General features: G+C 34.2%; 2 protein-coding genes across 2 annotated transcripts; one reads left to right on the forward strand and one right to left on the reverse strand.

Annotated features, from left to right (window-relative positions):
* Positions 1–2,266: 2,266 nt before the first annotated feature.
* LOC128232067 (neuferricin-like) lies at positions 2,267–5,275 on the reverse strand. The gene is made up of 4 exons (XM_052945407.1): positions 4,970–5,275; positions 4,485–4,625; positions 3,930–4,116; positions 2,267–3,104 (listed from the first exon to the last, which is right to left on the reverse strand). Exons 1-4 carry the CDS (start codon positions 5,253–5,255, stop codon positions 2,885–2,887), a joined length of 834 nt encoding a protein of 277 aa, XP_052801367.1. The 5' UTR covers positions 5,256–5,275; the 3' UTR covers positions 2,267–2,884.
* A 217-nt stretch (positions 5,276–5,492) lies between these two features.
* LOC128230013 (uncharacterized) lies at positions 5,493–11,358 on the forward strand. The gene is made up of 4 exons (XM_052941991.1): positions 5,493–5,631; positions 6,565–7,037; positions 7,592–7,743; positions 8,044–11,358. Exons 1-4 carry the CDS (start codon positions 5,584–5,586, stop codon positions 8,217–8,219), a joined length of 849 nt encoding a protein of 282 aa, XP_052797951.1. The 5' UTR covers positions 5,493–5,583; the 3' UTR covers positions 8,220–11,358.
* The last annotated feature ends 480 nt before the right edge of the window (positions 11,359–11,838 follow it).

The following is an 11,838-nucleotide window of genomic DNA, read 5'->3' on the forward strand; positions in this document are numbered from 1 at the left end:
CCGTGACCTTGATGTGAAGAAACGGTTTCCTCTCAATATCTAAAGAACGCTTGCACCCAGGAACTTCATACTTGGTATGCTAGTTGGTCATGACTAGTAGATGAACCCTATTGATTTTGAGATCAGTAGGTCAAAGGTCAAGGTCGCCGTGACCTTGAGGTGAAGAAACGGTTACTGAACAGTTACTAAAGAACACTTGCACCCAGGACCTTGAGGTGAAGTAACGGTTTCCTCTCAATAACTAAAGAACGCTTGCACCCAGGTACTTCATACTTGGTATGCTAGTTGGACATGACTAGTAGATGACTCCTTTTGATTTTGAGATCAGTAGGTCAAAGGTCAAGGTCACCGTGACCTTGATGTGAAGAAACGGTTTCTGATCAATATCTAAAGAACGCTTGCACCCAGGAACTTCATACTTGGTATGCTAGTTGGTCATGACTAGTAGATGGACCCTATTGATTTTGAGATCAGTAGGTCAAAGGTCAAGATCGCCGTGACCTTGAGGTGAAGAAACGGTTACTGCACAGTTACTAAAGAACGCTTGCACCCAGGAACATCGTACTTAGTATGCAAGTTGATCATGACTAGTAGATGACCCCTATTGATTTTGAGATCAGTCCGTCAGTCTGTATGTCACATTTCGTTTCCGCTCAAAAAAAATTAAAGAACACTTGCACCCAGGAACTTCATACTTGATATGCTTGTTGGTCATGACTAGTAGATGACGTCACTCACAGAGGTAACAAATGTAAAAACGTGTATATTGTATAGCTGCACTCTAATAGATTGACTGTTTTGACATCTTTTTATTTTAAATAAATATGAAACGTGCGATTTGATCTTTTGTCACCAGTCTTAAATCACCATTTTCCAGATATTTAAGCAAAAATAAGCTTACACCAAGACAAAAAAGTTGTTAAAACGGTCAATCTGTTAGTGCAGCTTTAAAACTACTTACATTTCTCGTTAAAAGGACTTAGTAACTTGATGAAAGGACTTCGCAACTCGTTTAAACGACTTACATATTGCGTTAAAAAGCTAAGAAATTTGTAAAGAGAAATTCAGATCTCATTCAAACGACTAAGTTTCTTGTTTAAACGATTTGCGTATACATCTTGTTCAAACAACACAATGGGTCATTAGAATTTGTTAGGACACCATCACTTCGATTAGTCATCTTTACAATGTCGCAAATTTGAGTGATATTATTATAAAATTCTGATTGACCAAATAAGTTATTATGAAGTCATTTTAACGAGATAATAAAGTCTTTTTAATATGATATTCAAGTCCTTTAAACGAGTTACTTAGTCATTTAATGAGATACATATGTTGTTTGAACGAGGAACTTCTTGTTTTAATGAGATATGTAAGTCGTTTGAACGAGTAAATAAGTTGTTTTAAAAAGAAATGTAAGTTGTTTTTAACGAGATAACAAAGAAAAAGGTAACCTCTATGCCACTGTAATTTTTTGTGTCATTTACTGCATGTAATAAACTTACAAAACAAATGGTTCATCACACAGGCTTATGTCGCACTACTGCATTCCTGCAGACTCTCCTACTTTTAATAGGGGTTCAAACGACTGGAATTTGAAATGTCTAAGATTGCCCTACATACATGACAGTGTACAATTATAATATAGTGTGCGTGGTTGAGAACCAGCAAGCCGGTTAGCTCAGTTGTAAAGTGCGCCATTCTTATGGTGTGGCAGTCGTCGGTTAAAGCCCAGCAATGAGTGCTCTTCTTCTGAAAGGTTTACAATCAGCACTAAAATTCATGAGCGCCTCGATCATCCTAAAATGTTAACTAAGGTGGAGCATAGTGTGCTGGAGTAAGAACCAGGCACCCGGTTAGCTAAGTCAGCAGAGCACCGTGCTAGTGTTCTGGCATATGTTGGTTTGAGCCTAGCACTGCAAGTGTCAAATCACCTTTTGTCTAATTGTATTTTTCGGCTAACTTGTGTATGTAAGCTTATTTAGACTCACACTTGGGCCTTGCCCATGTCCGAGCATAAATAAGCTTACATACAACTGCACTGTACTGCATGCACTTCAATGTAGAATTGGCAAAGTTAATACAGCTAAAATATTTGATTTCCAGTCCCACATCTCGCAGGACTTACTACTATATTAAAGCTTAAAATAGTTCCTTACGATATTGCTTTTTATATATACTATATATATATATATATTTATATATCATGTACATGTATAATTATCTTTTTTTATAAATTAACAAAAAGAAAAGTGTAATACTTTTTAAATTTATTTTGTAAAAAATATTAAATACTTGACAATAATAATAAATATTGTAATGGAAGCACGTAATGTAAGCACAATGAACACAATAAACAACCCAGCGCCAAATTGCAAAATATATTGATATCAGATCAACTGTGCCTAGATAGAAATAAAATCAATCTATTGTATAGTACTACACACAGTATAGGTCATTTGAGCAGCATATATATAATAAATTAATAATTGTTACAGACAAGAAAAAGTAACAAAAGGCACATTTATTTACTGCTTTGCAATATGTAGCATGCATTTATTGGAATATCATTGTAGTTTATCAGCATGATATTTGTCGAGCTTTTAGAGCTACATGTGTACCGCTGTAATTGGCTGAACTAGAGGCATGGTTCTTGTACACTGCACTTCCTCTCATTGTGCTTTATCATTGTATGAATTTTTATGTTAAAACTCGTATTATTATATTTTCAGTAGTAAATTTGAATGTGAATTCTAACCTAATTAGATGTTGTACAAGATTACTGATATGACATAGGCATAGTCAATTGAAAATTCTATTTATTGAATGATACAGCCACCTGATTTAAAATATCTATAATTCTTTATTTGAAGAGCATTTAGTTTTAACTATCTTCAGGAAAGAAGCATTGAACAGAAGAAGGGTCACACCCCTCGTATAGTTTCATGAGAGGGTTATCCAGATCCCCTCTGTTGTTGTGCTGAGTTACCTCCTCCTGTCCAGAGGGTGGACCAAAGTCTTTGATACAGGCACACCGGGGGTCAGTCTTGCCTGGCTGAAAGTATTGCCTTGGAACGCCTTCCCAGTCTCTCTGGACACCACCACTAAAAGTCATACAATGAGTATAAAAAATCAAAGAATAATTAGAAATATGGTATAGTTACTGCACCCACTTCATGAGCTATTAAAAATACAGAGCATGAAAGTTAATTTTTGTATAATTTAGATAACAAGAAAGGCGTTTACATTTATTTACTGCTTTGCAATATGTAGCATGCATATATTGGAATATCATTGTAGTTTATCAGCATGATATTTGTCGAGCTTTTAGATGAATACATGTGTACCGGTATGCCTACTGGTTACTGTTCTGATATGTAAAATCAATGCATAAATAAAAACAAAAACACTCTCCAATATTGTACAACCATGTTGTGTATTGGCAAATAAACATTTAATACTTATATTTTAAAAGCTTCACAATAATTTAAATGAGTAACCACTTACAAACTTTTCAAATATGCAAAGCATAAATAGTTTTTGAATCCAATTTCTATAATAAAAATTATATGTATCATGAGTTTTGATCCATTTTTAAAATCCTTCACTTCATGTGCAAAAGAGTATAAAAACCAACATCTCAAATATATACATAAATAATAATCCATCAGCAGCTGATTGTATAAAACTAGATAACTCTTTGGCTAGGTCAAAGACAGCCGAAAGCTGTTTATTGATTGGTAAATATGTATCAAATAATCACTATTGACCAATAAAACAGTTGAAATGTGCAAACAAGCCAAAGGGTAACCTGTGGCCAATCTATCAAGTTTTTATACAGTTGGCTGCAAGCTTCCAAAGAAAACAACAACATGAAAACCAATATCTCCATAAGGCATAATATAAAGGTACAACCCTGCAATTTCTACCTTAGAGTTGAGCACCATATCCTCCTGCCTTGGCCTTGCTTGTACTCAAAGTTGCAGGTTGGAAATCTTTGCTTGTCATCCTCATCAGACTGCTTGGCTTTCTTGGCTATGTCTAACCTCTTTATAAAGTCGCGCATGGCTTCTGTTTCTTCTCCTTTCTCATTGTAATAAAGACCAGCAAGGCGACCTAAAGATGGAAATGTATTCATGATTTAAGGACGTATCAGGACCATTTATGTCAGAAAATTTCACATTATAAACAGGATTGAAAGAGTTGAATTCATCAATTGAAAGAGGTGTTCTGAAGAAAATAAAAGTAAACTTGATACTTGAGTTACCTTTCTGACTGGATATATTCTGTTCCATGATATTTTTGCTTGAAAAAGCATTAATGTTGCATATTAACAGTTTTTTTAAAGCAATAACCGAGGCATCAATGAAACATCCTTACAACACAGAAAACACACATGGTGCAAACATATCATTTGAGACAGTTCTGTAACATTGAAGGCAGATTCTCTGCCTAATTTAAAGCTTATGGGAAAAAATCCAAACCTATATGCTTATATTGCTTCTTGTAGAATCCATTCCAGTCTTCAATGCCCAGCAAGTCTGTATGAGAGAGACCGGTAGTATCCTCAATTAACCCTTCCTCAGTAAATTTTCCAGAAACAAACGCTCTTGTCCCGTCTTTACCTGTGTAAGAAAATCGGTCTAAGAATTATAACATAATATATTGTTATAACATCGCAATAACATTGTTCGAAAACAGACAACAAGTGGGCATAATCTTAAAGAGTGGGTGGGAGTTATTTCAGTTGGTTAGACCTACATTCTAGTGTTCAGATGGTGGGTTCGAGCTCAAGTGCACTTTTCCTCCCAGGATTACTTTATATTGATTTTATGCAGAAAAAATTATCCAACGTAAAATTATGAAACAATGTGATAATAAGATAAAGACTGGCATCCATATGCAAAGCTGAAGATGTTTTGACATTACATTTTTTCATTTATATACGATGACAACATATATATATCACCTGAGAAAAAATGGTAGCCGCCTCCCTCCCCATAATGTTTTCTTCCTTTTGTGACATCGAATACATCTCCTATTATTGCTAAGTAAACTGGAGTTTTGTCTTTACCACTGTATTTGGCAAGTTCTTCTTTTGTGAAAATTCGACCACTAGAAACAGCAGTGCTATAATTAAAAAATGGTATAAATGACAGAAGTATGTGCCTGTAATCTTTAAATTCCTCTTTTGTCAAAAGGAATGAAATGACAACCAGCAGAACAGAAAATAACAGAACAAGTTTTGTGATCATTTTGCCTTTTCTTTTGCTGTCAAATGGACAGTAGTCAATGAATAGATTTGTATCCTGCTATGCTAAGATTTCAGTTGCAATAACGTTTGTATCATGGAATTTTCAGATATTTATTTCAATATAATCAATTATTGATGCAATTTTAGTTTTATGCCTCTTAAAATATTACATTTACATAAAATAAATGGGTGTTGACTTTATAAAAGTTATTCAATACTACCTGGACATCGAGTTACTCCCCCTTTTTTGATGACAGAACAGTACCACATTTAATCTGCAATAAATTCACTAATCTTTTTCCGTCATACATATCAAACTTATAGAAAGCATGCATATCATTACGGTTATTGTGGAAATGTTTTCTTTTCTCTGTCTGGTAAGTTCATTTAGCCACAAACAGGCAATATTTATTCAATAGTATTTCGGACAAATTTCGGACAATTTACAAACAAAATTAAATATTCACCACTAATATACTATGACATTCCTGTCAGTGCAATGTACTTGCAGCATGGCAATTAAAATACAGATTGATTAACAATATTGGAAAAAATAAGATGTGCAAGGCATATTTAAGTGCCGTTACTGCTTAAGTTAACAAGAGTAAAGAGTTTGCATCATACTATTTGAGTAAAGAGTCCAGGCCTTGTCTTGACAAGCATAAACAATAAATTTGTTTACTTATGGAGGGCATGAGACCTAGTCCACCTAAATGGCCATCAACGAGTCTTTTGATGATTTTTTTACTATGGCAGACTAGTGACATCCACCATCACAGCAAAAAGTAGTGAATAGTCCTTGCGCAGAGAATCTTGCGGCCACAATTTTGAAATTATCTCCGTTATAAATTCAAATTTCTACGAAAATATTTTTGCGTACTATTAAACACATATTTATTTAGGTCATTATGCCCCAAAAAATATGTCCAGATATCATAAAACACTTGCATATGTCGATTGTTTTATCAAGTATCCCGATATCTGTAAATCTGGGACAAATCTGACAGGTTGTAAACATGTATAATACATTATTCATGACCCAGAATATATTTATGTGAAAATAATGACTACAATGACAAATTCAATCCAGTTTAGATCACTGTCGGGTATATATTGAACAATTTTGGCATTATTTTTTAACATCGATGCATGATATTACTATATATTCATTTTGCCTGGTGTTAAATGGTAGAGAGTTGTAGCGTTACTGGGATACATAAGAAATGTCAAAATACTAAAAAAGTATTCCTGATCGCTCATTATTGTAGCTAGCATGAGACCCTGTAAATAAAATATCCATTTCATTGTAGATCCAGATAATATCTTTATGTGATGGTGTTGGTCAGACAGAGATGCACCAGAGACAGTCAGAGTTGTGGGCCAATAATTTTACAGCAAGCATTGTGAACTCTAACATGCACAGAAAAGCTAAGTATGGCTTAATCCACACTGTACGAAATGTTTCACAAATCAGGAAGAAAGGTGTACCCAGCAGTTTACATTACAGACAAACAATTAGAAGATTTTGTCAAACAAAAACAGCATTATCGCATAGGTTGTGCAAACACTTATTTGGGGCAAAAGCTCAGGACCATAGGTCTCCTTATTTTTACAATAAAAGAACATACAAAAAGAGAAGGATTCTTTCTGTTACAAAGCTAAAAGAGGTTAATACAGACCCCAAACAAGCCAATGTTAGTGACCCACGTGCCAACAGTACCCACTTGCTGCTAACTGACACAATTGAGTACAAAAAATTCATGGAAGCTGTTAGAAAAAAGTTGTAAGTATTCAGTATATTTTTCCACTTTTAAGGAAATGGTGTTGGGGCCCTTTGATAGGGGAAAAGCATCGTTTTGGCAAAAATGTAAAATACTTACATGTTCATCTTGTATTCAAACAGTTTATTCAGCAGACCTATTGACATATTAATGAATGGCACATATTGCTACATTTGCTATTAAAATGTTAAGAACATTGAGCTCCAAAAATATATATATATGTAGATATATTTTTAAAGGGGAATTTTTTACTTGGGAAGGGGATAAATATATTCTTTTACAGGAAGGGAATTGGGGCTGAATTTCGGTCTCAAAAAGGCACATTGTGCAATGATTTTAATTTTGATGCTGGACATGACATGACAATTGTTTAAGCTATTATCATGTTGATTGGTGATAATGTTAACATGACAACATACATTTGTGGAGCAGCACCATCGCTTTTGCTAAAATATAAGTAAAATTATGTCCCTTGGTTGATCAAGAAAACAGACAAGCTATGGATTTTGCATGCTGTTTTATGTTGAGTTTAATATGTTATGTCACTAAATTTCAGCTCCCAAGACCCCCAGCGTGCTCTGCTAAGCATCTCTTTCCTGCTCATTGTATTTCTCGCTGCAATGCGGGTTTGTGGCTTGCGACCCATCAGACATCCTAGGACAGGCCCTGCAGACTTTGAAGAAGACATTCATTATCTTGGAATTTATGGTAAGTTTAAAGATAAGGATGCTGTGTAAAATAAACTTTATATCTTTTTAAAAGGGAATAAGCTCACTGAGGAAGACATTCAGTATCTTGAAAATTATGGTAAGGTAAAAGGTAAGGATGTGGTATGAAATTAATAATGCTTATTTTTTGAAGAGGGCAATTTGGAGCAGATTTATACTAACAAACACCTATATTGTTTTAATATTTTTTTTATTCTTTGTAATTTCATATTTTTTCTTAGAATACTATAATTACTCAAGGCAGCTTCTGGTAGATGATAAATTATACCCACCATTTCAGAAATACTTCAGATGAAAAAACCTTACTTACCGAAAAAAATATTGAATTGGAACAGAAAAATATATCGGAAACTTCGAAAGAAAAAGGCCAAGAAGAAACAGGATGACTTTAGTGTTCCTCTACTTGGATATGATTCAGAAAACGAGAGATCAAGTGCTAGAGTATATGACTTCTGACTATGTGGGAATCTGAAGAGTATCATATGCTACTTGTTTATAAGTGGTATCATGGTTATTGAAATTTGGCCAGTTTTGTTAATTAAGCCAGCCAAGTCTTGTATCGTGTTGAAATGAAAATACTTGTAATTCTTTAAAATTGAAAGCAAACTATTAATAAGGTTAATTTCTGTACTATGAAATTCATCTGTTAACTGTTAACCTTGTTTTAAATAAGATTTTGTTATTTTTATGTTAAAAAGCCAAAACTGCTGTTCATATCAAAATGATAGGCTTGTGCCATTAATATTTTGATTGGTTAACCATATATATATTTTGTTGAGGTTTAGGAGTGCAATATTTATTTTTTACAATTATGTGCAGGAGTGCAAAATACTGCCAAGTGTGCAACTGCAGAGTGTTTAAATACTGCAGTGTGTAATTGCAAAGTGTTGAAATACTGCAGAGAGTGCAACATCAGAATGTATGAATACTGCAGTTTTCAAATTATGCAGTTTTTATTTTTTTGTAAAATTTTGTTAAAATAGTGCAGTGTGCAAACACTGCCGATTGTGCAACTGCATAGTGTGCAAATACTTGTAGGGCAGGAAATGATTCATTTCTTTTTAATCTTTTTGAAATTAAATCTTATTTTGCTAGTATTTTATAGCAGAAATAATTGCTGGTCATATTTTATGGAGTTGATGCCTTTTTTAATGTTGCTTGGCTTTATTCATAGGCAATCCAACTGTTACACATATGAAAATGTACTTCGATAACTTGACATAAAATGATATTGTTTTATGCAACACATGTTTAAAACACATGTTCTTAGTACTTTAAAACAAACAGCGAAACTTGAGTTTGGATCTCAAATACATATATGTAGATAAAAGTGCAGCTTTAAGAAATTACTTTCTTAATTGTGCTTACGTTTTTTTTATATAAAATGTACATATTTGTCAGTCATGACTATCCATAGAATCATACTTGCATGAGACAATGCAAAATTTATTTAAATGTTTACTCTCAAGTTCCAGATCTACTTATCCGGTAGGAACGAAACAAAGCTTATTATTTTTATTACAACGAATGCCCTCCTACCTGTATACGATATATTCTTGACTACGGTCTTTGTTTTTATACGCCCATCTTACGATGGCCGTATTATGGGAACACCCATGGCGGGCGGGCGGCTCCACAATGTTGTCCGCTCTCTAACTTGAACATTTCTCATCCAATTTCCACCAAACTTCATGAAAGTGTTTGTTGGTGAAATATCTAGGTCAAGTTCGATAACCAGCCAAATCGCTTTAGGCACTCCAGAGTTATGGCCCCCTGAATTTGTCAAAATTGGCCATTTTAGCTTTGTCCGCTCTCTAACTTGATCATTTCTCATCCAATTTCCACCAAACGTCATGAAAGTGTTTGTTGGTGAAATATCTCGGTCAAGTTCAATAACCAGCCAAATCGCTTTAGGCACTCCAGAGTTATGGCCCCCTGAATTAGTCAAAATTGTCCATTTTAGCTTTGTCCGCTCTCTAACTTGAACATTTCTCATCCAATTTTCACCAAACTTCATGAAAGTGTTTGTTGGTGAAATATCTAGGTCAAGTTCGATAACCAGCCTAATCGCTTTAGGCACTCCAGAGTTATGGCCCCCTGAATTTATCAAAATTGGCCATTTTAGCTTTGTCTACTCTCAAACTTGAACAGTTTTTATCCGAATTTCACCAAACTTGCTACTATAAATGTTTGTTGGTATATATTCTTGGCAAAGTTCTATAACCAGCCAGGCTCTTCAGGATTATGGCCCTTGAATTGGTCAAAATTTGCCATTTTTTATTATTAAGCTCTTGACACTCACATTTCTTCACTTAATTTAGATTTTGGTTAAAAAAAAACTTCATTCCTGAAACTGAATATAGACTCGTTGTGGCATTGCTGACTCAAACATACCCTTATGAGCCATGACCAATATTATACAGTATTTTAAAACAATTTATATATCAGCTTCATCTATCTGAACACCATGACAGACAAATTTATTGATATTTATCCATTTATCCGTCAAAGGTTGCAAACTACACAGTGGCATATATGTACCTAAACTCTCTAGAAAGCCTGTCATTATCAATGGCTGTATTTCATATCATGAGCTCATATCATTATAGTACCGGGATGCAGTATTTATTTTATTATAGAGTCAAACCCTGTTCGCTTGAACTTACTTGGTTCCGATTCCTCGTTAGCTCCAACTGGATGTAAAGGAGCGATTTCTTTATACTGAATGTAAGCATTCCTGCTTGGCTCGAATTTTCTGAGGCTTGAGGTATTTTTGCCGGTCCCTGGGAGTTTGAGCCAATGGGGTTTGACTGTATATTAGTTTGTTTTTCATATCTGTAATTTTGAACAGTAGCAACTTATCTTAGATTGACGGTAAAGGAATAAATCTAATACTTAGTTGTGGCATTTCTGTGTAGTGTTTAGATTGTTATTGAACTTGTAAAATATAGCTATTGGCATACTTAATTTTGTATTGGAATGGGTAGGGAATATAAGTGTTGATTTTTTAAAAAAGAGCTTAAAATGTTTGCTTTTATCCAATTATGATATAGATCTATTATCTTTCTGGGACTTTTGATTTCTTAAGACAGTTTACCTTAAACTTGTTAAGATGCAAATTGCTGTAATAAATTCAAGTGAGGATGGATTGCCCCTTAAGCACATTTGTTCTCACCAAGGCAACCCAAGATCTTTTTGCAGACACAGCATGTGTGAGTGTGGGTTATGGTCACCAGACCAAACAAGTGGGTTTTACCTGGGCACTCCAGTTTCCTCCAAAACCCAAGACCACTCCAGCTAAACATCATGCCAACGAGAGTGACGTAGCCTACGTTAATATATTTATTTTTTTCACTATCATTTGAAAAGAAATAAACTAGTTTTGACTAAGATTGTCGATGGTTTTTAAATGAATTATTGTTTGTGTTTGAGTCATGCATATAGTATTAGTCATTTACAACATCTCATTTGGTATCATTGTTTTGGAATGTTAATTTTTTCAAACTTTTATTGTATTTTTTTCAAACTTTTATTGTTACTACTTCTTTGTTATTTAGAATTTACGATTTACAGCATTTAGACAATGAAATAAATAGTTAATGTTTCTTTTTTGTTCTCCTAATAATTAAGTTTGTTTTGTGTGTTAAACAAAGCCCTCACTGTTTTCATCATCTTAGTTGAATTAAATATTCTGCTATATGACTCTTAACCTATACTTTGACCTTTACCCTATATGACACTTAACCTATGCTTTGACCTTGACACCATATGACACTTAACCTATGCTTTGACCTTGACACCATATGACACTTAACCTATGCTTTGACCTTGACACCATATGACACTTAACCTATGCTTTCACCTTGACACCATATGACACTTAAACTATGCTTTGACCTTGACACCATATAGCACTTAACCTATGCTTTGACCTTGACACCATATGACACTTAAACTATGCTTTGACCTTGACACCATATGACACTTAAACTATGCTTTGACCTTGACACCATATGACACTTAACCTATGCTTTCACCTTGACACCATATAGCACTTAACCTCTGCTTTGACCTT

This window comes from Mya arenaria, chromosome 4 (assembly GCF_026914265.1).
Source record: "Mya arenaria isolate MELC-2E11 chromosome 4, ASM2691426v1".
NCBI classification, from domain to species: domain Eukaryota; kingdom Metazoa; phylum Mollusca; class Bivalvia; order Myida; family Myidae; genus Mya; species Mya arenaria.

What these genes read in the sequence shown, in the direction of transcription:
- LOC128232067 (XM_052945407.1), bottom strand. Translation starts at nt 5,255, where the DNA reads ATGATCACAAAACTTGTTCTGTTATTTTCTGTTCTGCTGGTTGTCATT. An exon ending in GAAGCAATATAAGCATATAG is followed by an intron (nt 4,117 to 4,484) that starts GTTTGGATTTTT and finishes TTCCATCTTTAG; the next exon opens with GTCGCCTTGCTGGTCTTTAT. An exon ending in ATATGGTGCTCAACTCTAAG is followed by an intron (nt 3,105 to 3,929) that starts GTAGAAATTGCA and finishes TATGACTTTTAG; the next exon opens with TGGTGGTGTCCAGAGAGACT.
- LOC128230013 (XM_052941991.1), top strand. Translation starts at nt 5,584, where the DNA reads ATGCATATCATTACGGTTATTGTGGAAATGTTTTCTTTTCTCTGTCTG. An exon ending in GAAGCTGTTAGAAAAAAGTT is followed by an intron (nt 7,038 to 7,591) that starts GTAAGTATTCAG and finishes ACTAAATTTCAG; the next exon opens with CTCCCAAGACCCCCAGCGTG. An exon ending in TCATTATCTTGGAATTTATG is followed by an intron (nt 7,744 to 8,043) that starts GTAAGTTTAAAG and finishes CCACCATTTCAG; the next exon opens with AAATACTTCAGATGAAAAAA.